Raw genomic sequence first — 27,580 nt, 5'->3', positions numbered from 1 at the left:
TGTGTTAAAGGAGCTACAATTCAGTCTCCAAGCCATAGAGACCTTGCAAAATAGAGACTCAAGGAGACCGTGTACAGTGGGACAGTTCAGCCATCAATAGAGGCTTATGATGCTTTCAGATCTAAATGAGGAGGACAATAATGTCTTCAGATGCACCTTCTTTCTTACAGCTAAACCTATAAAGCCTTCCATTAGAGTACATTTCAATCTAGTAGAACTGTTTTAAGAGTGAGGTTGTTTAGAGATATTAAGACTTATTTGGCTCCAGTGGATTTCCATTAGAATTTTTTCCTTTTTTTTTTTTCCTGTGATATCAGTGTTTATTAAACAAGGAGACCAAGATGGCTAGCTCTCTGCTACATCAGACATGGGGAAATCAAAACTCATTTTAGCCCTTTGGAAGCATGTGATTCAGAGCGAATTTTTTTTTTTAATGTAGATGGAGTGGAGTATAAGCATGTCGTCAAACCTCAACATTCTAATCCAAGAATGGAAAAAAATACTCCTGCACCCTAACCTTCCATTCATCATCTCCCTGTTCCTGTCATGTCAGATTCTAAGTGAGTTGCACTGATTAATCTGAAAGATTAAGGGATGAGTGATCATTTTCAATATAGTCTCAGATTTGGGACTCAACACTATAGGTAAAACATGAAAGGCTGAATAGCGAGTTTTTCCCATAGGCCTGTCACAACGTTTGAAATAATTGAACATATTAAGGTTACAGTGATACATAAGTTGGGTCAAATGATGTCCGTTTGGGGTCAAGTAGCATGGAGTAAGTGAAGAAACTTTCAAGGCCTACAGACCTGGATTCAAAACTCAGTTTCCCAACTCTAGCTTTGTGACCTTGGACAGGTTATTTCTGAGCCTCAGTGTGCTCATCTGTAAGATAGGGTTACTAGTACCCATTACACAGGACTGTCTTCATGATGAAGTAAGCTACCGTATGTAAGCTCTTACCTCTGTGCTTGGCCTAGAGCCTACCATAGGGATGGTGGTGAACATTATTAAAGCATTTACAAATACCGATCGTGTGGCAGCACTCTGCTAGGCCTGAAGTTAAAACAGGAACAAGACAGTCTCTGTCTTCAGGGAGTTTTCAGTCAAATGGCTTTAGTCAAGCAATTATTTCCAGTAAAACAGTTGATGGAGAAATAGACTGACTCGTGTTTACATCTCTCACATAAAGACACAGGCAGTGCTCTGGAGAGTCCCGGCATTTGTCCCAGAATTACTTGTCCAAGAGGGAACTAGTATTCGTTGATTGCAAACTACGTGTCGGGTACCATGATGGGTATTTACAAACACTGTCTCATTTCTCCCTATAGTAACCCCATGGAATCAGTGCGGTTATCACATTGTGTAGATGGCCAAGATCACTTAACTGATTGACAGACTCGGGTTCGAACCCACACTGGTATTCTTTCATGTTGTCACCTTCGACTGTCACACTCCCACTCTTGTAGCTGTTGAACAATTTGTGACTGTAAATGAAACACGGTCTTTTTTTTAAGATTTTATTTATTTATTTATTTGACAGAGACAGAGAGATCACAAGTAGTCAGAGAGGCAGGCAGAGAGAAAGGAGGAAGCAGGCTCCCCGCTGAGCAGAGAGCCCGACGTGGGGCTCGATCCCAGGACTCTGGGATCATGCCCTGAGCCGAAGGCAGAGGCTTTAACCCACTGAGCCACCCAGGTGCCCCTGAAACACAGTCTTGAATTAAGCCGGAATCCTATGATACTGGAATGGCTTTCTCAAAGGAGTGTTACAAGGAAGGAGGAGGGAATTTTTTTTTTATTTAATTTCTTTTCAGTGTAACAGAATTCATTGTTTATGCATCACACCCAGTGCTCCATGCAATATGTGCCCTCCATAAAACCCACCACCTGGCTCCCTGAACCTCCCACCACCCAACACTTCGAAACCCTCAGGTTGTTTTTCAGAGTCCATAGTCTCTCATGGTTCATCTCTTCCAATTTCTCTCAACTCCCTTCTCCTCTCCATGAGGAGAGAATTTTTATAAGGCTTTAGAAGGAGAAGTCAGCCAAGAACAACTGGTCCAAAATTCTCACAGATGAGCTTCTCACAGTGATGTGGTTTTATCAGGATGGATGGGGGAGGAAGTTAGGAGCTAAAGTCAGGAGCAAGAAGGGGTGAGGAGGAACTCCTCCCAGGGACAAGGACAGCAAGGCTATGAGGGCCAAAGGGGAACATTTTTGGACCTTCAGGATCTCGTACACTAACATCTTGTTCTCTTCTTAACCATTTATAAACATTCAAAAGTAAGGATCTTTGCCTGTGCGTCTGTCCACTGTTACACAGTAGAATGGGTCTGGAAAGACTGATTCTTTGCCTTAGGATATGTGGTGTTTGCTGTTGTGATGCTTAATGAAAAAATTCCTGACCTTGAAGGGGGAAAACATGAACAACTGTTTCACCCATCTGAGCGTGTCCCCTTCACATGGCCAGGAGTAGATGATGTGAACGCAGCTTGTGGGAAGTAAAAACACTCGTGAAAGATTAAGAACAGTACTAATGTTAGTAGGATTGTTGGGGCTAGGATTTCTGTAGTGGGGAGATGGTGAAGCAGCTCCTGTATTCCATGAGACAAGGAGAAAGTTTGAGAGTCAAGCCAAGGCAGAAAGAGGCAGAAACCGATTTATGGAAAAAAAAACTCTTAGTAGAGAGGACGTTAGATCCTTGTTGGGAAGGGTCTGATGGCAGCTAATTTCTCTTTTGCTTTCTTGATAAAACAGAAGAATTGGGGGTATTAAGTGAAAAGAAAATAACCCTTGTAAAGCCCCTGGGAGCTGAGTTCCTTTGTTTCGAGTGCGCTGATCCAACATCCCGTCGTGACATTACTGTGCCTTAGTGCAGCGACATTACAGAGGGGCACAGAGCCATCTGGCGTGTAACTAAAGCCAGCCTTCTGAAGGGCCCATGTTTGGGGTCCTTCTTGTTTGATTTCATATTGTCTCCATTTTAAATTCTCACTTCAGACAACTCAGGGCTTGCTTATCAACAGTATCCAAAGTCTGTGTGCAAGGGCTCCAGGCTGCCTCAGTCAGTGCAGCGTGCTACTCTTGATCTCAGGGTTGTGAGTTCGAGCCCCACATTGGGCATAGAGAAATTACTTAACAAAAAAAAAAAAAAAAAAAAAAAAAAAAAAAAAAAAAAAAGTTTGCGTATGTTGGAATCACTTTTTCTAAATTACCGTGGTTCAGGGCTATGTGAGAAGCTACGTGCAGCGGCTGTCCTGAGCGATCTTGGAGCTGGACTCATTGCCCCTCAGAGAGCTAACTTTCCTGTGAAATTTGTGTTCTTGGGGGGAGGTGTGCATTTAACTGTGGGCTACCCGCTCTCCCAGGGCCCTTCAGTCAGTAAGGAAGGAAGAAGTATTGCTGACCTTGTGGGGCGTGTGTAGGAGAGCTTGTGTGAGAGACGCTGTCATCCAGCCTTGTTTGTCACACAAATGGCTCAGTTCAGTCAAGTTCAATACTACCGCCTAGGCTCTAAACCAAGAATTTAAAAATAAAGTGGAAGTAAAAGGCAGTAATCTATTTTTCACTGGAAGTTCATTAAGCAGGGTGCCAAGAACAAAGTGCCAAAGATTTATTTTAGCTACATGGACCCTGAAACAGTGTGTGAACGTTGCTTTGGGGAGTAATTAACTGAACAAAACTTCCATGACCTCAACATTCCTGAAGAACTACTGTGTTTAAATCACCTTGTATGGTACACAATTTGAATCAAATCCACCCAAAACTAAAGAGACTCGGTCTAGGTCTTAATTAAATTAAGTTACTCAGCCATGGACTTCGGTTATAAGGACTTTGGACTATGTGGGATCTTTTGTCTCTGATGAGAAACTAGGATCACTTCATCAAATTTCATTTCCATCTTCAGTTTTTAAACACATTTCTTTGAAGTCTGCTTTACTTTATTCTTACTTAATTCCCAAGTAACAGTTTCTTTTTTTACATTGAATAGTTAAGTTTATAATAATTAGACAAAATCGGTTTTGATTTTTCCAAATCCATTATTTGTAAAAGTCCAGGCTTTATGTAGCTGCAAATATAGGCAGTTTGTTATTAAACAAATGTGAACTTTCCGTTGGGTAGGTTGTCTTCAAAAAGCCTCTGATACTTGGATGATTTTTCCATGCAAATCAGCATGTTTTTCTGACTTCCTTCTGTCATCATGTAACATATAATCAGGGAAGTCATTTTCATGTTATAATAGCCAAAATAAAGCACAGAAAGGAATGCAAATTTTTTAATTAAAATATTAAAAAAGCCTTATAATTATGGATCAAGTGTACATCCCTGGGACTCACTATTACTCTTAATTTTCGAATGACTGTGAGCTCTAGAGAACTGCTAGATTCATTAGTTGTATTCTATATTATGTGTTTAATCTCAAAAGTGTAATTTCATCACTAATAAATAGAAGTGTGTGTATCTCCACAAATATGTCTGGCTTTCTTCAGTGTTGCACTTCATACCAGCCACCCACACCTACCAAGTACTGTCATTTTCTTCAAGGCAAAAAATATGTCAGCATTCTGCAGGCTCCCTGCTGAGCAGAGAGCCCGATGTGAGGCTCGATCCAGGACCCCAAGATCACGACCTGAGCCGAAGGCAGAGGCTTAACCAACCCACTGAGCCACCCAGGCGCCCCTATGTCAGCATTCTTAGAGAACAAGGATGTAATTCAGTAATTCATAAATTGTTGTCATTGTTGTTCTCTGATATGAACTTTATCTTCCATTACCTGTGAGCATAATCTCACCAAAGTTTGGTCTCAGGGGTCTTATATCTTATGTGGAGAAAACATAAAAGCCAAACTGAGATTTTTCCAGAAAATAACTTGAAAGGAATGTATTGTTTCCCCTTCCTAGTCCTCCACTTATAGTTCAGTGTAATAAAGCATAGGTTCATTTTAATGTCAGTAGCTATACATCTAAAAATACTTTTTCGGGGTGCCTGGGTGGCTCAGTGGATTAAGCCGCTGCCTTCGGCTCAGGTCATGATCTCAGGGTCCTGGGATCGAGCCCCGCATCGGGCTCTCTGCTCCGCAGGGAGCCTGCTTCCTCCTCTCTCTCTGCCTGCCTCTCTGCCTACTTGTGATCTCTCTCTCTCTGTCAAATAAATAAATAAAATCTTTAAAAAAAAAATAAATAAAATAAAAATAAAAATACTTTTTCTTCTCTCAGGTTGTTTACTATGTCTCTGTCTGGTCCAGCAGAAACAGACATAGACGGGCAGCTCCCCGGTGTGGCATTAGGACCTGGTAGGCTGGCTGCTGAGTGCGGGGGCAGCCTGACCACAGGTGACTGTCCCAGTGGCAGTCCTGGACACGCCTCCGATAGGAGTGTGGACTATAGCAGGTCCCAGTGTTCCTGCAGAAGTTTAAGTTCTCGCTGTGATTACTCAGAAGACTTTCTCTCTGAATGTTCAGAAACCGCTCTTAATAGAAATTATTTAGAGAAGCCCACAATAAAAGAGAAAAAGGACGAGAAGAAAAAGTACGTCTCTAAAATCTCCCAATCTAAAGGTAAGAAGCAGTACTTTCCAAGTAAGACCAAATTTCTGTCTCTAATGACATTTTTATTTAATGCTCTAATATTTGAAGTAGACCACATTCCGTTTTATTGTCCTCCCATATTTTAAATGTGTCTGTATAGGTGAACTTTTATAGAAGGAATTAGGAAATAGGGAAATTAAGAATCATGACAAGATGGCAGGAAGTTAGGCTGAAAATGTAAAGCCTAGCCCTCTTGCCCAACTTACCCTCCCGGAGCCCACTAGTGAGGCTGGTTCCATTTTTAGTTAACAGGTGGCCTCGTTACAGATACTTGGATCTCACTGGCTTCTTGCCTTTCATCTCAGCTGAAGAACCAATGTTTGAATTGCCAATGAAATGTAAAAACCTGTTTCAACACCCCAAGAAGATGGGCTTCAAGTCCGGTGAGGCAAAGGTCATCCTTTGAAACAGGGGTGGTTCCAAAGGCTGTTAATAATGTCATTCCCCCGAGGACTGTCAGAGTACTGACACCATCCATTCCTAACCGTCTAAACTGGAAGGAGCCTTGTGATATCCCTAACCTCATTCCCTGCCTCCCTGCCTAGACCGTGATGACTCCCTTCCATTTTAGGCAATCCTGGGCTTATAAATACCCCTAATAGAGAAACAGCTGAAACTCTCTTCCACTGTGACCACCAGAACTGCCATCAGTCAACAACTGGAAAATACGTTAGCATGTAACACTCTCTGTGGAACATACCTACAGTCACGTTTACCCCATATCTCCCGCCCCCAGCCTCCTGTGACCAGGTGTGCCTAGGACTCCCTGTGCTACTTCTGAATCCTCTTCAGGTCCCCTTCTTCTAAGCTGTAGGGTAGAGATTCTTAATCTAAGACCTATGTCTGTGAGTCCCATGAAAATCTTTGCATTTTTTTGTGTCTATTTGCATTTGTAAATTTTTCTAGGGAGAAGGACCCATGAGCTTCTACCGGATCCTCAAAAAGCTAAAAGCCCCTTTCCCAGAGAGGTGGGAGCCTTACACTCATGGGCAAGGCCCACAGTAGGAGATGAAAGATCCAGTTCCTTCTCTCACCTAGGACTCTGTCAAAAGAAGTCTGTTTGTGGCATTTGGAAGAGATTATCACAATAGAACCCACATCGTGGGTAGACTCCATGGTTATAATCCCTTATCCATATTTGTAATTTACAAAACTCTGAAAATCAAACATTTTCTCTATGTTTGGCACCCAAACTGATTCGGCAACAAAAACCCGTTTTGGACTACCATGAGACTGATCTTTATTCATTTCACTTAGTGTGAAGAGTCCGATATTTCACAAGAATATTCTTTGATTAAAGTCTGCCGTCCCCAACCCTACAGGGAGTACTATGGAAAATATGTACATGCACCAGAATAATAATAATAATAATTCAGAAACAGTCTGGCCCCAGGGGTCATGGCTCTATACACTACATTTTATATCGGTTCTGCACTTTTGTGGGGCTGCATGAAAGGCAGTTAACATTTATAAAACTATTTCTATAGGAACTGAACTTTGGGTTCTAAGTGCCTGATAATTTAACTTTTAAAAATTGTTTCCTCATTTATTCCACAATTATTTATTGAGTGTTTTATGCAAGATACCTGGTCATAAATTGGGGTCCTTCTTTAAGAGTAGTTTAATCATTAGGCCAAATCTGCCTCATTGTATGAAATGAGATAGAAATGATAAGAGACACTTAACTCTAGCAAACAAACTGAGGGTTGCTGGAGGGGAGGCAGGTGGAGGGATGGGGTAAATGGAGGATGGACATCAAGGAGGGCACGTGATGGAATGAGCACTGGGTGTTGTATGTCACCGATGAATCACTAAATTCTACCCTGAAATTAATAATACACTACATGTTAACTTAAAAACAAAAAAGAAAGAAATTGTAAATTCTGTCATTCTTACATATGTAGGTTAGTGTAATGAGATACAAAATCATTAAGGACTAAACCCTGTTTCAACTTTCCATAACCTTAATTAGTATACAAATATGCATAATAAGTATAGTATGAATTTATTCTATTTACTCAAACACAAGAGGTATATTTACCTTCTGAAGGAAACAAGTCTGGTTCATCCTCCCCCAAACACCCACTAAGGTAGGCAGAAAATGCAATCTCGGGCAGGTTTGGGGGATGGAGGGAGGGTGAGTAGCCTTACACAGATGAGAACACCAGAGAAGGGTTTCTGGTCCTTCATTCTCATCACTTACATGCTCCTTGTCCAGGCACACTAAGAGGCTGATACTTCCTGTTTTCAAAGCACCCATACTCCGTATGCACACTTCGCCCTGGGGCCTTGGCCAGTGCCCCCAGGGCCACAGAGATTCGTCCCAGGCACCCACTCATTCTGACTCTGCCTCCCATCATGTGAGCGTAGCATAAGACAGGGACAGAAGTCTCTGCTGCCCACAGAACCCACCACCTGTCATCCTTCTAGTCAGGGAAATCCCTCTCTCCACCAGGTCACACCACCCAAGAGTGTAAAATATTCTAAGCTGGGAGTCAGGCTTCCAAGTAGGACATGTAGGACCAGACACCCCTGTTGTAATCCAGCCCGATCCACATTGCCTGGGTCTGGGGCTCCTCTAGCCAGCGCCCAAGGTATTAAAGTGCCTGGCATCCTAGTAGGTGTCCTAGAATCAGCCCTCCGCTTTCCAATTTGCAGTGTACTCAAAAACCTATTCCAAAATATTCAAATATCCAACCAGAGCCCTTACGATATCATTCCCAGTGGGACGATAGTTGTAAAGACAGTCCATCGATTATTGATATGATACGGATACTATGATCATTGTCAACCGTGTGGTCTGTCATAGTCACGATTGAAATGGAAGCATCCTCAGTTTCTGCCGGCTCACTTCCATCGCAGGCAGAACCCCCTTTCCGCCACCCATACCAGACATGTCAAGCTGAATCTCAGATGACGTGTGCACACTTGGGCCAATAGCTTAATGTTCGGACTCAAGCGACATTGGCCACTGAGTGCTTTCTCTCTCTGGGATGAAAACCGTGATTTTTTTTTAGATCCTAGAATCTAGTTTCAGTCTCTCGCAGAATGGAGATATAATAATACACATGCACACACACGCACGCACACACACACACACATGCAGTGTGCACATATATGTACATAAACGTCATACAAACGCACGTACATAGGGACCCGGGTTCTCTGTCTCACCACTCACTCACTGTGTGCCCACCGGTAAGTGACTTCACGAAGCATCGGTTTGTTCATCTTTTTTTTTTTTAATATTTTATTTATTTATTTGATAGAGAGATCACAAGTAGGCAGAGCAGCAGGCAGAGAGAGAGGAAGAAGCAGGCTCCCTGCTGAGCAGAGAGTCCAATGCGGGGCTCGATCCCAGGACCCTGAGATCATGACCTAAGCCGAAGGCAGAGGCTTAACCCACTGAGCCACCCAGGCGCCCCAGTTAGTTCGTCTTTAAAAGGGGATAATAACGCAGTGACGTTACATATACATTTGAGATACTCAGTGCAGTTATATAAGGTTGGTGCTTAGAAGTTGGGTGTAATATTATTTAGATACATTTTGTTTAAAATAGACTTCTGAATACAAGCCAACTAACTACTTCCTTTTAAGTCCAGTCCAAAGTAACGGGAAAAATTGTCTACGTTGGACTTACTGAGAGATGGCATATCCATACATTTCCTCTAAGCAGCTCAGTGGCTTTCTAAGGGTCTTTTTGAATATATGAGATCTTCATATATAATACGGGACTCTAAGGTTATTCTCAAATTGCCTTTATTAGCCATATTAGCCATATTAGCAGAAGGGTTATATCAGAAAATCTACATAAAGCATTTAGTTCAATGCTTAACACATGGTAAACCCTTAGTAAATGATATCTATTATTATGGTTTTTAGTATAGCTTTAATAATAGAAATAAGCATGGGTTTTCCAATCAAAGAAGACCTGGTTTTCAATTCATGCTGTGTGACCTTGTGGTTATGGAACCTTGGACAAATGACTTACAGTCTTCAGCTGTTAAATAGACTCCTGCTGACTCTGAGTGAGGTATCCTGCATATGAAATCCCTGCCCTGGAGCATAGCTATTCATTACATGGGTTCTTTCCCCCTCTAGTTTGCCTGTGTAGGTGTGCATGGGTGCGGGGTGGGGGAGGGGGACACAAACGTGCATATCTGCATCCGTGTGCGTATTACTAGTAACAAACTGGGTTGTCTGCTTACACAGGTCAGAAGGAAATCTCAGTTGAAAAAAAGCACACCTGGACTGCACCATATTTACATTCCCAAAGCAATATGATTACCCAAAGAAGAGACGCTATGACTCACCGCGTACTGTCAGCAAGGCTTCATAAGATTAAAGAGCTAAAAAACGAAGTCGGGGATATCCATCGTAAGTTGGAAGTCACGGTCCTAGAAAACCAGTTTTTGAAACAGCTTCAGCTTAGGCACTTGAAAGCTATAGGGAAATATGAGAATTCCCAAAATAATCTACCTCAAATTATGGCAAAACATCAGAATGAAGTCAAAAATTTGAGGCAGCTACTTAGGAAATCCCAGGAAAAGGAAAGAAGTGCATCTCGGAAACTTCGAGAAGCTGACAGTGAGCTGCTCAAGACTAAAGACGCCTTGCAGGCCCTGCAGAAGCTTTCTGAAGACAAAAACCTTGCAGAGAGAGAGGAACTTACTCAAAGATTGTCTGTTCTTACAACAAAAACGGAGGCAAATGACAAAAAAATACAGGTCCGTATTTCAGAGGCCTAGAAATTATAATGTTCCAAAATGGACACGGAGAGGGTATGCGTGCATCACGCTTACGCCTGTGCAGTGAAGTATTACTAGCTGCTTTGCTGGCAGGCCACACCAGTGATGCTGTCTAAGGAGGGGGTCAGGGCCAGGGGCAAGGGGAGATAGATGTTCCTTCTGTGGTCTAGAGAGCTCATTCTGCGGCCGGGCTCGTTTGTCTGGAAATGACCATTCTCTAAGCTTGTTGGTGTGCTGGAAAGGTTATTGGGTTGGTTTGGGTTGGGTTGAGTTGGGTGAAACCTCCTAGAAGCTAACCTTCTACTTTAAATTGTTTATTAAAAGCCTGCTTTCCTAAAAGCCTGCCCCCTGCATCTCTCCCATCCCTCATATTCCCTGGTCAGTTGTCTTCTCACTACTGCAGACATCATTGGTATGTTCCAAACAGAAGTGTTTCCCAGATAATGCTCCTGGGAACAGGGAGGGGAAAGGAGCTACAATCATTGACATGAATGCACTGATCTTCCTGAAGGCACGTGGTCATCAAAGGCTCGGGAACTGCACCATAAGGGATGATTTGGGAGAACACTCTGATTCTATTGAGAATTCTGCCAATTTTATATTAGCCCTTGGTCTCTATGGACAAACATAAATTTTTAAAATTTACTGTTTAATGCCTCATTATATGATGGTCAGAGGCCAATTTTTTTATGAACTTGAAATAAGAACATATCAAGTTCATTCCATGTACTTTCTGATCAGTAATTTCGTATTTGGTAAAATCCTCCTCTACTTTTAAAGAGAATTTTCTCCCATAAAATGGGTGTGTGAGCTCCAGAAAATGAGCAGCCTCATTTTCAGTCATGTAATTCATAATCCAAAGTTCTATTATTTGATCTTCTAAGTAATATTGGACCCATCTTAGTATGTGTCCATCAGGGAAAAATAAATGTATTTTTATCTCATCTACATATTTTTACATATATATGCTAAGTAGTTCATGTTTTATGTCTGTAACCAAAACCAAAAAGAATTCAAGAACTATCTTCTTATCAGATGCACTTGGTCATATGGGAAATTTTGTTTGGTTGTAGGGCATTTGGTGGTTGGAGAAAATGTTTAGGAGCCAACATGTAGTATTTTTTTTAATGTTAATAGTTTGGGGACTGGGATTTTTAGGATTATTTCATCCTTCTAGCTTACCATGTTGCCCACTTTTCTTTAATGAGAAAGTATTAATATTATAATGGGGGAAAAAAGAAAGAAAAGGCCTTTTGGCCAAGCCTCTGTCAAAGTCCAGACCAAAGAGTTCTGCAATACAATTATCATGCTGGAGAGGATGGAGAGGAGGTGCCCACAGACCTGTGAGCCCTGAGTGCCGATGGCCGTGGTGCCGGCAGAGATCTCCCGGTCTTAGAATTCCTTCCTCCTTGAGGGGCTGGGGTGAGTCTCTGCAGGAGCTTCCAGGGTCAGTCAGCCGAGACTCGAGCCCTCATGCCTGCCGTCCAGCAGCTGAGGCTTGACAGAGCTCCTGAGTTCACCTGCCACACTAGCAGGTCTCCTCCATGTGAGCCCAGCCACTTGGGTTGGGTTTTAAAGATGGCCTTGGTTATATTTATTCATTTTCAAGAAATGTTCAAAGTTTGTTTGTATTTTCAAATCAAATTCCAGAGTGTAAAAAAAAAATTAGGTTCAAAGTACAGTGATTCTCCAGAATTGGGATCTGGGGGGTTTTTTGGCTTTTGTGTCTGTGTGTGTGGTTATATTTAGTTGTAATATATGACCCCTGTGGCAGGCACTAACATTGCATCAAAAATTCCCACTTCTCATTAATGTAATTAGTGCCATTGCAGTTGAAAAATTAAAAAAATTTAAAAAAACACTACTTCATTGGTGACAGAAGAGATGAACTATATACTGTTTTCAGAGCTTGGAAAAACAACTGAGGTTGAACAATAGAGCCTTTAATCGGCAGCTGGCCATTGAGACCCGGAAGACGGTAGCAGCTCAAGCAGCTACAAAGACCCTGCAAATGGAATTAAAACACCTTCAACAAAAACTTAAGGTACTTCTTTTAAAACAAAATGTAACAAAATTTGTGAAATTCTGCTTCCCCAAAATATCAGAACTATTCTTTAAATTATTTACTTCAAGAAACTAAAAAAAAAAAAAGAATCTATTTCTCAAATTAGCTTTTTGTCCCTACAATCATATGAACAGAGAGAAGATCTGAAATTACTCAGATGAGTTCCCAGCCTGGTAAATGTGTGCTGTAGGGAGAAAAATTAAATCTCCCAGCTATTCATTAACAAAACTTCCTGTTAACATTCTCATTCCATCACATGAATTAATATTATTGTGTTTTGCTATCATTTTAATGGAAGCCAAACTAAGTTTTTCTTAATTACCTTTCATCATTAAAATATGGTGAGTAATTGTAGTGGCCCACAGATTTATTTTAAAGTCTCTCTTGGAAATGTTTGCAAACCACTTCTGTTTCATCTGGAAAAAATGAGATTGCCTTTTATGATTCATGGTCATCCCTGGTAATGACCCAAGGAGAAAAGGAATAGAAACTTTAAAGATGTTTTAGTGTCCTAACTGCCTCAGTCACTATGGCTGCATAACATATTACTCCACAATTTAGTGGCGTAAGAAATGAGAATATTAATTCTGTTCACGAATCCACAATTTGGGCAGGGCTTGCTGGAAAGAGCTCATCTCTGCCACTCTTGACATCAGGTAAGGTGGTTCAAAGATGGGGGCTGGAATTCTCTGAAGGCTCACACAACGTCTGCAGTTGGTGCCAACTGACAGCTGAGATCATAACTGGGGTGTTGGCCAGAACCACCCACATGTGGTGTGGGCTTCCTCACAACATGGCAGCTAGGTTCCAAGGAGAAGAGTGCAGAGATACAGACAGAAAGAGAACCGTCACAGAGCATCTCTTGCACTTCATTCCCTTTGTCAAGGCAGTACAAGAGGAGGAGCAATGGATTCTTGATGGGGAGTCACCAGGTTCTGGAAGAGCATGGGACCAGAAATGGCATCAGAAATATTGCTGAACCAATTTTAGGAAAATGCAGTCTGCCATAGTAACATAAATCATTAATACCTGAGTTTGGGAGAGCATGGTCCCAAAGATCAAAATTTGTTTCTGTACTTTGAAACTCATTTTCTTCTCTTTTCCTTTTTTTTTAAGATTTTATTTATTTTGGGGCAGGAGAGAGAGAGAGGGAGATGGCGAGCATGAGCAGGGCAGTGGGGCAGAGGGAGTAGCAGACTCCGTGCTAAACAAGGAGCCCAGTGTGGGACTCGATCCCAGGACTCTGGGATCATGACCTGAGCAGAAGGCAGACACTTAACCAACTGAGCCATCCAGGTGCCCAGAAATTCATTTTCCAAGTCATCCAACAACAATTCTAGACTCTGCTCCATTTCTAAAAGTAAGGGGGTAGAATGTCAGTCTTCCACTCCCAAATGAGGTACTGTACCTTCAACTTACATCCGGGCTACAAGCTCACCCCTGTCAGTGTGGCATTGTCTATTAAGATATTGTTTCCTGGGGCACCTGGGTGGCTCAGTTGGTTGAGTGGCTGCCTTCGGCTTGGGTGGTGATGCCCAGGTCCTGGGATCAAGCCCCACACCGGGATCCCTGCTTGGTGAAACCTGCTTCTCCCTCTCCCTCTGCCTGCCGCTCTGCCTACTTGTGCTCTCTCTCAATCTGTCAAATGAAAAATAAATTCTTAAAAAAAAAAAAGATATTATTTCCTGTCTTTTGGAAGCCATCTATCCTGATCTTAATATGGTTCTTCACCATGACCCAACTTCCCATTGAACTCTGACCTGATAGCCTCTGAGCTTGTGAGTAGTCTTTCCTATAAACATTCCCCGAACATTCCATGAGCATTCCTAAATGTGGATTTTCCTTCTTATTGCTTCGCTTGATTAACTGATTGCCCTCAACTACACAAGTATCTTGGATTGCCTTCTGAACCTGTTGTCTTTGATTTTGAGTCCACCTCTATGGAGGGCACCCCGGACTTGAACATTTGTTCCAAACCTGAGGGAAGACTGTCCTTCCCATGACTTCCTTTTGCCCCCCGCCAGCCCTGCACCAGCCACCTGTCAGTCAGCCGTGCTTACCCGCCTTCTTCCTGCTCTCTGCTGCTGAAGCACATACTCTGCCCTCCAAGGAGCCGGACCAAATCCAAAGAAATAACTGAATTTTCCGGACGATCAACGCTTGCCCCTCTGATCATTAAAAGCTTTCTTGTCTTAGACAGTAGGGGTAAAAAAAAAAAAAAATCTAAGATTTCTACACAATATCCTTCTTAAACATAATATCCAGAATCAACTTGACCAATTTTTCATGGTAACAAACTGTCCCCATCACTGATCTTTCTTGCTAAATGCACTGCTATCACAATGAGAAAGAAATAAAAAGAGAAACATACTGTAACATTTTTGCTCCCAGAAACCTAATTTCTAGAAAAGATTAATATCCTCCTATGTTATGCTCTGATAGTAGATTAATTTTATGATTAAAATAAATACAAACCCTGCCCTCTGCAATTCAGATGTGCAAAAATACATAATGTTTTTTTATTTTCTATAACTATACTTCCTTACGAGCCCCATTCTCACAAGTGGGAGGGGAAAACAGGGACAGATATGGAGATTAAACAGAAACTTGTCTCAGTCTGTTCCAGTTAAAACCGGTCCCAGTGTAGGTTGTCTCCGAGGCTTGCCGCAGTTTTTCCCAACGCCATCTCCCATTTCTCAGTGGAGATAGCATCTGTGGGGGGCGGTGCACACTTTCTGTTGGGAAAAGGAGAAAGAGGCCCCTGACCCTCTGGGACCTCTATACCTAGTTCTACTGAGAAGTGACTGGTCTTAACTAGCCAAGCCCACGGGATCTGTCCGGTGTCTACTGAATATGGCTGGTGAAACTCACAGCCTCTTCTCCACGGGTCAAATCTTGGTGACCTTCATTTGTTGTCTGTTGATGCCAATGCCCTGAGAGCCATCTGGCTAGAGCATCGATCCTAAAGCATGTGCTGTGGGATCACCTGGGTCGGTAACCTTGAGGACTGAGGAACCAGTTCCCTAGCTCTCCACTCAGCTACCCTCTGTGGGGTCCCACTCCTTGTGGAAGTAAGGGAACCACCATCTTCGGCCCTTTGCCTGGACATTGCATTTAGCCCTTTCCACTTACCATTTGGCAATGATGCTGTGTTACTCTAGCTCCACGCTGACCTGGGGGCCTGATGAGGAGGTTTGAATTGCCTGGGCCATGCCAAGGCCTCCTGTGCTGAGAGTTTCCCAAACCTCAGAGTTGTTTCTTCACCCCCTTAATATCTCTGAGGGGCACAGGGAGTCCAGAACCCCATCCAATCTCTCTCTCTCTTTCCCTTCTCCCCGCCACCTCTGCCCCAACCCTTCCCTCGGCCTCTTCCTCCAGGCTTTCCTGTCTGACCATGCAGTAGAAGACACCCTTCACTCAGATACTCCTTTGATTGTGGTTTTGGATAAACTTGGTGGTCTTGAGTCTAACGGGCTTGCCTCTTGATGCACGTGTAAGAAGAGTGTTCGGTGCTTAATGAAACCTTCTTTTTTTTTCCTCAACAAGCCAGGATTTCACAACTTTGGTCTTTGCCAAGACTTTAAGAAGTCAGTACTTTTGGCGCACCTGGGTGGCTCCGTCGGTTGATTGTCCAACTCTTGGTTTTGGCTCAGGTCATGATCTCAGGGTCATGAACAAAGAGTTGCCTGGGATTCTCTCTCCTTCTGCCCCTCCTGCTTCTGCTTCTGCTCGCTCACACGCACTCTAAAATAAACAAATCAATCTTTAAAAAATAAAGATAAAAAAATCAATATTGAGATTTAAAGCTGAACAAGGTCTTTGTTCTAGGCTTTACGCACCCTGCACGTACTGTCTAAATGCAGCCCTGTCTAGTAGAACTTCCTGTGATGGTGGGAATGTTCTGCCTGCACCACCCAACGGTGTGGTCCTCCCTAGCCACAAGCAGCTACTGAGCATTGGAAACATGGGTAACGTGACGGAGGATTGAACTGTTCATTTCATTTTAATTAGTTTAGATCACAACAGGGCTAGTGGCTGTATTAGACCATGAGAAAAAAACCAGCAAACTTCACAGCACAGACCCCGGGGACAGAAAAAATGCAGTGAAAGAAGCTGGCTGGGGAGAAGGGGGTGGGGTTATGGACACCGGAGAAGGTATGTGCTATGGTGAGTGCTGTGAAATGTGTAAACCTGGTGATTCACAGACCTGTACCCCTGAGGCTAAAAATACATTATATGTTAATTTAAAAATTTGAAAATTTAATTAAAAAAAAGAAAAAGAAAAAGAAGCTGGCTCACAAAGCCCTCAGCAATATTGTCTCCGTCACAAAATCTATTGCTCTGTTAAAAAATACTTTTTGGGGGTGCCCGGATGGCTCAGATGGTTAAGTGTCTACCGTTGACTCAGGACATGACCTCCAGGTCCTGGGATCAAGCCCTACATCAGGCTCCCCTGATGTACACCAAGGAAATTCTGCTTCTCCCTCTTCCTCTGCTTCTCCCATCTGCTGGTGTTCTTGCTCTCTCTCAAATGAATTAATAAAATCTTTAAAAAAAAAAAAAAAGTTACTTTTGGTGCCAGGAATGATGTATAAGGTTATGGGCGATTTCTGTTTCGGCTGGCATCTGCAGATTTTATTCAAAGAACACTGAGTCCACTTAAATTGTTTTATAGAAGAAATCAAGGCTGATAATAGCAAACATTTATAGAAAATTTGGTATTGTGGTTCTCTTTAGGAGAAGGATCGAGAGCTTGAAATTAGAAACATCTATACTAGTCGGATACTTAAAAATTTACATGACAAAGAAGATTATCCAAAAGGTACCTTTTAATTACTTTTGGTCCAAATCTATTTTTTTAGGATGTAGTTGTATTTTTCTATTTTATATCATGCAAATCATGGCTATTTTAAAAATTGTTTTACTAGGTATTGAAACATTTTGTGATTCTAGAAGAATAATGAGCTGTGGGACATGGTCGAAACAGTAGGAGGGCAGAGACACGCTGTCCTGTGCCAGCCTCTGCCAAGTCCCCCCATGTCCTTACTGCAGGCGGAGCAGGAGCCCCACTTTCCAGCTGGGAGCAAAATGTCTGCCAGACAGTGAACTAAGTCCATCTGTTGGCCAGTGTGTGGGTTTTTAAATCATCATTTAGGTACAATTTGCCTAAGTAAAATGCACCCATTTTAAGTGTGCATTTCGGCGGGTTTTGACAAAAGCCGATACGCGTGTGACCAGCACCCCAGTCAGTATAGAATCTCCCCCTCCTCCTGAGGCAAACACTGATTTCCTCTGTCAGAGCAGCTTCCTTCGCCCACTCTGGAACTTCCTGAGTGGAGTCATACAGCAGGTGCTCTTCTGTGTCTGGCTTCTTTTGTCCAGATTAATGCTTCTGAGACTCACCCGTGTTGCTGCTGCCATCATCCGTTGGTACCTTTTCACTGCTGAGTAGTAGTTTCCCTTCAAGACAGGTGGTACTGATCCACCCCTTCCCCAAGGTCTGACAGCATGAGACTGCTCAAAAGAGGTACAATAGGAACACTCACTCCGGGTTTGGTAGAAAAAGCCTCTCCGTGCTTGCTTTTTTGTTTTTTGTTGGTGGTGGTATTTTTTTTTTAACTGAAATTCAATTAATTAACATATGATGTATGATTAGTTTCAGAGGTAGAGTTCAGTGATTCATTAGTCTTATACAACACCCAGTGCTCATTACATCCTGAGCCCTCCTTAATGCCCATCACCCAGTTACCCCATCCCCCCACGCTCATCCCCTCCAGCAACCCGCAGTTGGTTTCTTATGATTAAGAGTATCTTGTGATTTTTCTCCCTCTCTGATTTCATCTTGTTTTATCTTTCCCACTCTTCCCCTATGATCCTCTGTCTTGTTTCTTAAATTCCACATGAGTGAGATATGATAATTGTGGTTCTCTGATTGACTTATTTCACTTAATACCCTCTAGTTCCATCCAAGTCATTGCAAATGACAAGATTTCATTCTTTTGATGGCTGAGTAGCATTCCATTGTATATAAATACATCTTTATCCATTTATCTGTTGATGGACATCTGGGCTCTTTCCATAGTTTGGTTATTGTGGACATTGCTGCTATAAACATTCGGGTGCAGGTGGCCCTTCAGATCGCTATATTAGTGTCTTTGGAATAAATACCTAATAGTGCGATTGCTGGGTCATAGGGTAGCTCTATTTTCAACTTTTTGAGGAACCTCCATGCTGTTTTCCAGAGTGGCTGCATCAGTTTGCATTCCCACCAACGGTGTAGGAGGATTCCCCTTTCTCCACATTCTTGCCAACACGTTATTTCCTGACTTGTTGATTGTAGCCATTCTGACTGGTGTGAGGTGGGATCTCATTGTGGTTTTGACTTGTATTTCCCTGATGCCAAGCAATGTTGAGCATTTTTTCATGTGTCTATTGGCCATTTGGCTGTCTTCTTTGAAGAAATGTCTGTTCATTGTCTTCTGCCCATTTCTTTATTTTTTTAATTTTTAATTTTTTATTAACATATAATGTATTATTAGCCCCAGGGGTACAAGTCTATGAATCATCAGTTCTGCCCATTTCTTGACTGGATTATTTGTTCTTTGGATATTACGTTTGGTAAGTTCTTTATAGATTTTGGATACTAGCCCTTTCTCTGATAAGACATTTGCAAATACTTTCTCCCATTCTGTTCGTTGTCTTTTGGTTTTGTCAACTGTTTCTTTTACTGTGCAAAAGCTTTTTAACTTGATAAAGTCCCAACAGTTCATTTTTGTTTTTGTTTCCCTTGCCTTTGGAGACATGTCTAGCAAGTTTCTGCACCCGAGTCACAAAGGTTGCTACCTGTGTCCTCCTCTGGGATTTTGATGGATTTCTGTCTCAAATTTAAGTCTCATCCATTTTGAGTCTATTTTTGGGTATGGTGTAAGGAAAGTCCTTCTTATGTATGTGGTTGTCCAATTTTCCTAACAACTATTTGTTGAAAAGACTGTCTTTTTCCATTGGATATTCTTTCCCACTCTGTCAAGGATCAGTTGACTACAGTTAAGGGTCTATTTCTGGGTTCTCTATTCTGTTCCATTGATCTATGTGTCAGTTTTTGTGCCAGTACCATACTGTCTTGATGATGACAGCTTTGTTATACAGCTTGAAGTCCAGAATTGTGATGCCACCAGCTTTGGTCTTCTTTTTCAACATTCCTTTGGCCATTCAGGATCTTCTCTGGTTCCATGCAAATTTTATGATTATTTGTTCCAGCTCTGTGGAAAAAGTTGATGCTATTTTGATAGTGATTACATTGAATGTGTAGATTGCTCTAGGTAACATAGACATTTTAACAATATGTTATTCTAATCCAGGAGCATGGAATGATTTTCCAGTTTTTTATGACTTCCTCAATTTTTTGCATGAGCATTCTATAGTTTTCTAAGTACATATCCTTTGCCTACTTGGTTGGGTTTATTCCGAGCTATCTTACGGTTTTTGGTGAAGTTGTAAATGGGATCAACTCCTTAATTTCTCTTTCTTCTGTCTCATTGTTAGTGTATAGAAATGCAACTGATTTCCATGCATTGATTTCATATCCTGCCACTTTGCTGAATTCCTGTGTGAGCTGTAGCAATTTTGGGGTCAAATGTTTTGGATTTTCCATGTAGAGTGTCATATCATCTGTCTCAAATTTCCTTGCCTTCCTTTGTTTGCTTCTGCTTTGTAATTCAGAATAACAGCCAGCAGAGATGATCATACCAACCACGGAGTCATTTAAATGGGACCACACTTTGAGGAAACTGTAGATTTAGTGGCAGGCTCCAGCAACAGTAATCATTCTAAGCTTTGGTAACTAAGGGCTCTGCCACAGGAAGTCAGGAATTCGCTGTGTCTCACCGCCTCTGGACTGTGGTCCGTGCAGGGAGGGTGTGTCCTCCAACAGGAGCGCCCTCCTAGCCTAAAGCCTCCTTGTTTTGGAGTCTAACACTGTGACACCCACAACCTTTGCAGCCCAAAATAAGACAAGACAGGTGAAATGGTAGGGGAAAAGGGAACTGACAAATGATATCCATATATTGAAAAAAAGTTTTAAATGTCTGTACATTTCCTTACACTACAAACTTCACTGTTATTTTAGATCTAAAATCAATGTTGCTTCCACATGTGAAATGTTTCTGACATATAATGTACCTGTTCTATAGTTTCTTCGACCAAATCTGTACAAGCAGACAGAAGCTTTTCACTGACAACTATGAAACACCAGGAAACCCAAAAATCAGAAGACGTTCCATCTTTGACAGCTAAGGTACAACAGATTTGAGTTCTTGCAGTGTCTGAACCTATCTTTGTGAAAACAGAGTATAAACAGTGTCTTAGTATTTGTATTCATTGAACAAAAAACAATTTAAAATTATGTATACCCCCAAAACTGTGTTTTTGCTGCTTTTCAAAATTATAGGGTAAAAAGACAACCAGAAACATTGGTCAAAAAGAAAAATCAACTGAAATAACCTGTGCAATTCCGCACTCTATGAGCAAAGTTCCAAACCAAGAGGATTCCAAGAGAAAATATGAAGGTAATTTTAACCACTTTTAAAAGTTTCCTTTACTCTTACTTGATTTAAGTTATGAATTATTCTGTGTGAGAGAGAGCGAGAGAGAGAGAGAGAAAGTATACATGAGGGGCGCCTGAGTGGCTCAGTTTGTTAAGCCTCAGACTCTTGATTTTAGTTCAGGTCATGATCCCAGTGTCCTGGGCTTGAGCCCTGCATCGTCCTCCCCACAGAGAGAGGAGAACCTGCTTCTCCCTCTCTGCAGCTCCCCCTGCTTGTGCTCTCTCTCCGTCAAATAAATAACATCCTTATTAAAAAATTAATAAAAGTATACATAAAACATATACAAGGTAAAGAACTATTAGAAATGAACACCTTTGTAGCCACTACCGTGCTTAAAAACTAGGACCTCAGTGTCCCCAGAACACCTGGGAGCGCTTCCGAACCACAGCCCCGCGCCCCTCACCCACCAGAAATAACCACCACCTTCCACTTATGGACCTCGTTCCCTTCTTGTTCCTCACAACGCGCATCCTTAAATTGTATGTTCACACAATGGGCACACTGAGTAGCAAACCCAAACCCAGCTGAGTAAGCGGCAACGGCCCTGCTAATGAAGACTTCAGAAGAAGACTCCGGGGAGAAGATGCACGGACTCGCCCCGGACGTCCCCAGCCAAACCAGGCTGCGGCGCACGACGGCGAGGGCATCACCTTCACTGGGCCGGGCAAGACAGGCCAAGGACGTTGGGTGCCCAGGAGGTCTGCGGAGCAGGGATCTTGGTGCCAGGCCTCGGGGCTTCAGCCTCTGCCTCCAGCCCGGTCCCCTCCACCTGTGGGACGCAGCTGTGGTGCTGGGACCTGCCTTCCCCGCAGGCTCCTGCCGCCCGGTTCTCTGCGAAGGCTTCTGGCTCCTAAGCCACGTTCTCCTCTTCGGTAAATGCGGTGGCGCGGTGAGAGCGCACCGTCCCGCCAGCTGCGGGAGGATGGGAGCGCGCAAGGCCGGCGTGCATGCCTTCACCCGACACTGGCCGGCAAGTCTAGGTTGGAGATATTTACCTCCAGAATTTCATTATCTTTTAAAGATGTTGTGTATTTAGACAGAGTGGACAGGTGAGTGGGGCTGGGGGCAGAGGGAGGGAGAGAGAACATCTCGCGCAGAGCCCCGCTGAGCCGGGATCATGACTGGGGGGAAATCCGGAGTCCAAGCCTGAACCGACGCGGCCACCAGGAATTTTGAAGCCCCAGCCCCGTGGCGTCCACGGTCAACTACTGCCCACGGGAATGTGCCCGCGCCCCACGGCCCAGCAACGCAACCGCTGCGGCAAGTCCCCCGGGCCCGGGCTCCCCGGCGGACCGGGCGGGCTTCAGGAGAGGCCGTGCGCGGCCACCGCGTCGGTGCGGGGCCTCCACGTTCCAACGACACAAGCGCGGCGGGGCTCGCTGCGCGCCGCCGCCGCGTCTGGGGCAGGAGCTGACGACGCCGCTCTCGGTTCCTTCTGGGGTCCGCGGTCTGAGTCTCCGCGGAGCGGCTGGTCCGCGTCGGTCATTGTGCCGGGGAGCTTATCCCTTCATCGACGACTGCTCTTGGAGCGCACACTGTGTCCGGCTACTCCGGGCACGGCGGATGCAGCAGTGACGACCAGACGTCCTCCCTCGTGCGCTTCTGTTCCCGCGGGGAGGACAATGCTGCGTGCAACAAGGTGTGCAGCGCCTCTGAGGGCGGTGACGCTGCCAAGAACGACGACACGGAGGGAAGGGCAGGGCGGCTACGGTGCGGCTGCGGGGAAGGAGCGACCAAGCGGACACCTGGGACACCTGCGACGGGCATTCCCGGCGAAGAGCGTGGGCCCCGGAGACACTGCGCAGAGGGACTGAGTTGGAAAGTGACCAGGACGCGCGTCTTGCGTGAGGGTTTCCGCGGAAGGTGTGCACGTCTGTACCTGCAACAGCCCTTCCTCGTAAGAGCCCAGGCTGAGGGCAGGGCTTCCTGAGTGCTGGTAAGGAAGGGAAAGGAAGGGTCACCTCCAGAGGACTTTTTCATTTAACATGGGATGGTGAACCTCCCTCCCCCGTCAGTCCATGCGGACCCACTCCGGTCCTTATAATAGCTGCCCCGAGGCCCATGGACTGTGCATGCCATTTCTTTACCCGGGACCCCTTGACACACACGTAGGATGTTTCCTTGTTACCAAACCATGCTGCAGTTCACATCCTTATGCCAATTCTTGTGTATTTTTATGAAGTTTGGTTCTAGAAGTGAAGTTGTTGGATCTAAGAATACGTTCCCTTAAATTGTGATAGATACAGGGGTACCTAGCTGGTGAGGTCAGTTGGGCATTTGACTCTTGGTTTCAGCTCATGATCTCGGGGTCCTGAGACTGAGCCCTGGGTCAGGTTCTGCACAGCGGGGAGTCTGCTTGAGATTCTCTGTCCCTCTGCGTCTGCCCCTCCTCGCCACCCCCCAGAAAGCATGCATACTCTTAAAAAAAAAAAAAGTTAAAAAAATTTTGATAGCTCAAACTGCCATCCAAAAGAAGCTGTACCAATTCACACATCCACCAATGAGGAATAAAAGTTCCAACTTCCCCATATTCTCCCCAAATCTAGAAACTATCTGCCAATCTGGATTGGGGGAAAGTATCATTGTTTTAACTGGCACTGTGTCGCCTGGCAGTGATGAGCATCCACTGATAACTTCTTAGCGAATGCATGTTTCCTTTGGCCTTGTAATTCTTATTTAGCATGTTCTAGGAAAGTAGGACATTTCAAGCTTGTTACCAGCCCCTTTCCCTGAATTCTAGTGTTGCGAGGGTTATGTTCACGTGCCCGTCCGATGTCAGTAAGTGTGCTCAGCATGCCTTCTTGAAATAGAAACCCGTTCATTCTAAAGACCACTAAGTAAACTATTTTTTGAATATAGATTTATCGAAGGAAGAGGAACATTTGGAAGTACAACCACCTCTGGAGGATATTGGAAGACAGGAAGAGAGAAAAGAAGATCAAGAAAAGAAAACCACTTTAGTGAAAGAAGAAGAACTACCACCAAAAAGAATTCAAGTAACTCATCCTGAACGGGAAGGCAAGCCGGAAGACGACGCAGGGACAGAAAAGTTCAAAAGAAGTCTCCAAATAAATGATGCGGACAAGACGCCTGATAAAAATGCTGCTGCAAGTATCAAGATACCCTTCAGACAGAGAAAGCATTACTTGTTCACAGAAGCCATTGAGAACCTGCATCACGGGCTTCCTGCCTCTGGAGGGCTGGTCAGCGCGGGTGTGACGAGAGGCGGCTTAAGCACCAGCAAGCCTCGCGGTAACTCCGAAGGCCTGAAGCCAGAACATTCTGTGAGAGGGTATGAACCCTCTTTTGGCAAGTCTTCCCGAACAAAAGCAAGAGATACTTTCAGAGAGAAGAAAAACAGTCTGATGGAAGAACTCTTTGGGTCAGGCTATGTCTTTAAACATGACCAGACCGGCACTGCTCCTCAACAGGCAGACGAGACTCTGGAAAGTAAAAAGACGCACCATCTACCTCCCAGTCAGGCCTCCGCCAGCAACGCTTTTGGAGACTCTAAAGTAACTGTGGTAAATTCCATTAAGTCGTCTTCACCTACAGAAGGAAAAAGAAAAATAATTATTTAAATATAACCAATATCCCAATACATTCTGGTATGATGTTCTCGTTCTTATGTGCCCTTAATCTCATAATGTTAGTGTGTGTCTGTGTGTGTTTCTGTACTTGGACTGACTTTGGAGAATTAAGGGGTTTTTTTGTTTTTTGTTTGTTTGTTTTTGGGTTGGGTTTTTTTTTTTTTTTTTGCTTTGAGCCTAAGGCAATTTTATTTAAGTAAATTTAATCTCTCACAACATTTCTGTAGGTCTTATTATTCCTATTTTACAGAGTAGGGGGGGAAAAAAGATGCTTTTCAAGGTGAAAAATGCCAAGAATCACATTCTCTGGGAAGTGGCAGAGATCGAAATCCAGAGTCCAGAGCGTGGGTCCTACAAAAATGCTCCTTCAAGTGCAATTGATGCTGGGTACCAGGCCTCTATCTCCTTTGCCTGTGTTTTGTCCTTCTGGATCTCTATTTCCTGCACATACCTACTTCCTGGAGAACCAGCAGTTTCTCAGAGAAGGCACAGTCCTGCCTGACAAAGCATCTGCAGGTCTACAGAACAACGTTCGTAGTAATATACGGCAATGCCAGCCTCCTGTTCTAGCCTACACCGTCTCACAACTCTCAACGAGTCTTAGAAAGGAGGATAGGTTGAGAGAGGTGGGGAGAAAAAGGAGCCATTTCCAGAAAATTGGGAAACTGACTAGGACAGTGGGTTAGCTACTTCCCCTAAATGTCGAAGAAGCTCCATATCCACTGAACTGAAAATCAGGTCTTCTTTGATCTGTTGACTCTGCTCAAGAGCCTAGTTGAAGGTGAGAAGACACAGCAAAGGGTCAGGTTTTGGATAATAGTGAGTCTAGTCAGGAGAAGAGCAGAGAAATTGCACTGGTTATTTCGAGAGATTTAACGTAAGCAAATGGTTTCATGGACGTTGGAAATGTGAAACTAAAACAGGGAATGCTGAAGTAATCGCAGAGGTAGCACCTGTGGGAAGAATCTTACACTTGGGAAGAATTTGGTCCTTGGACCTTAGAAGGCTGAAGAGAGGCCCACGGGACTGTGTCTCACAGTTCTGAGGAGGGTGCTCCCTTCACTGGTACTGCTGTCACAGGAGCTCAGAGGAGGTGCCTTCAGAGCTGGGACTGAAATCTCTGAGGCTGGGACTCTGTCCTGCTGCTGCGGGTACCTCAGAGGAAGTTCAGTGAGGCTGACTGGATCCTGGGAGTTCCAAACCCAAACCTAAATCAAACTCAAACCCGACCAACCAACAATTCAATGCCACTGCCAGGTGAAGAGTCATTGCTCAGGGGTTCTGACGAGACAGGGACAGGAAGAAGCAAGTATTCCCTGGCCTACTTTAGGCTTCCAGGCTTTTCCTGCTGTTCTCTGGGGGTGGAAACTAAAAGGGAGCCAGCTGACGAAGAAGAGTCCCAGAGTCCAAGTCCCAGCATCCTAAAGCCAATCTGGATGTTGGATCTGGGGCTGAGAGACAAGAGTTAATGACTGTGAGGCTCCTGTTAGTTCTGAGTCTGAAGGCTTGTGACCACATGAGGGACAACTGAGGCAGCACCCTGCACTATATACCCGCTCCCAGGGACTGGATAATTAAGGTTTTATTATGACCTGATTTTAAAAATCCATTGTGTATTAGCCAATGGCATTTCAAATATAAAACTGTATCTTTTTTCCCTATAATTGAAACATGTCCATTATCTTTTGGAAGACTGACTTATTCCCTGGCTTTAATATTCTGTGGGACTCCATGGCTCGTTAGTCCAAGTCAGTCAGCCAAGAGTCACACATCTCACATACATAGGAATGTTCGCAGCAATTGAATTGTGTTTTAACTAAAAAACATGGAAGCAGCTTTGAAAGAGAAGATTCTATTTAAAAAAAAAAAAAAGGCACAGTGATTACCAACAGTAGTTTTATGAAAATTATTTTTGAGTGTTCTCCAATTCAGCTAAACTGCTTGTGATGACTCCTTGTTTACACCTGAGATTCACTATTTTTATTTCTATTTGTTATATACCGATACTGTGTCCTTTTTCCTGATAATCTTGCCATAAAAGAGCACCTGGGCCTAAGAGTGTCCACTCCGGCGAGCTGCTCCCTCCTAACTCTCCACTGCACTGCCAGCATCTCTGACCGGAACTAGACCGGGGCTGCACGCCCAGCGCTGCTACTTTTACTTACCTTCATTGATTTTCAAGCGCAACTTATTTACAACATGGACCATGCTATTTCCAAAGAGGTTTATGGATTGGTGTGTAATATGAGCACTTTAAAAAACTGAGAACAGTAAAATAAAACTTTTAAAAGAAAGTGAAAACCATGGTGGGAAAACAATTGTATTTAAAACCAGAGGAGATAAACACTGTAAGGCCCGAAGCTTTGATCTTTATGAAAACCACAGAGGGGAACAGAGAAGGAAGGGGAGGAGGGAAGGAGGGAGGAGAGTTAGATGTCCCATAGGCTTCTAAGGGGAGATATGCAAATGCCTGTCAAATGACAGAAATGCCTTGCTTTAAATTCTGCAGAAATTTACTAAAAGGATTTTTAAATGATATATAGAATAATATTCCAGTGTTGCAATGTCTACTTGCTTTATAGCAGGTTTAGGATTTTTCAAGGGACCTTTTTCATGCCTACCCACAACAACAGCATTTTAAAAAAAAGAGAGAGAGAGAGAGAGCATAAATCATAAGGGTCTGACTCTAGATCTCAGCTCGGGTCTTGATCTCAGGGTTTTGAGTTCAAGCCCCACGCTGGGCTCCACACTGGGCATGGAGCCTACTTGAAAAAAGAAGAGAGATCTAGGCTGGCAGAACCCCCAGGACAGTAGAAATGCAAACTATCTCTGGAAAAACCTGTCCTTGACCCAGCCTCAAGAAATTCCCACAAGATAGTTAAATAAAAATAAAAACAACAACAACAAAACACCCACATACATGCAGTCCAAAAAATGATAAGACACAAGAAAACAAGGTGTTCAGAAAACCAACAGGCTGAAAA

The 27,580-nt window shown here is 43.5% G+C and overlaps 1 protein-coding gene across 1 annotated transcript; it reads left to right on the top strand.

Moving 5' to 3' along the window:
- Positions 1-462: 462 nt before the first annotated feature.
- Positions 463-25,052, top strand: LCA5L (lebercilin LCA5 like). The gene is made up of 8 exons (XM_046001613.1): positions 463-560; positions 5,220-5,560; positions 9,803-10,317; positions 12,245-12,382; positions 17,141-17,225; positions 20,593-20,696; positions 20,850-20,967; positions 23,866-25,052. The coding sequence occupies exons 1-8, from the start codon at positions 547-549 to the stop codon at positions 24,585-24,587; spliced, it is 2,037 nt and encodes a 678-aa protein (XP_045857569.1). The 5' UTR covers positions 463-546; the 3' UTR covers positions 24,588-25,052.
- The last annotated feature ends 2,528 nt before the right edge of the window (positions 25,053-27,580 follow it).

Source organism: Meles meles, chromosome 4 (assembly GCF_922984935.1).
Source record: "Meles meles chromosome 4, mMelMel3.1 paternal haplotype, whole genome shotgun sequence".
NCBI lineage: Eukaryota > Metazoa > Chordata > Mammalia > Carnivora > Mustelidae > Meles > Meles meles.
The sequence above is the reverse complement of the archived record's forward strand: the minus strand, read 5'-3'. Positions and strand labels throughout refer to the sequence as shown.

Coding starts and splice junctions, on each gene's coding strand:
- LCA5L (XM_046001613.1), top strand. Junction 5,561..9,802: donor TAAAATCTCCCAATCTAAAG/GTAAGAAGCAGT, acceptor CTGCTTACACAG/GTCAGAAGGAAATCTCAGTT. Junction 17,226..20,592: donor CAAAGAAGATTATCCAAAAG/GTACCTTTTAAT, acceptor CCTGTTCTATAG/TTTCTTCGACCAAATCTGTA.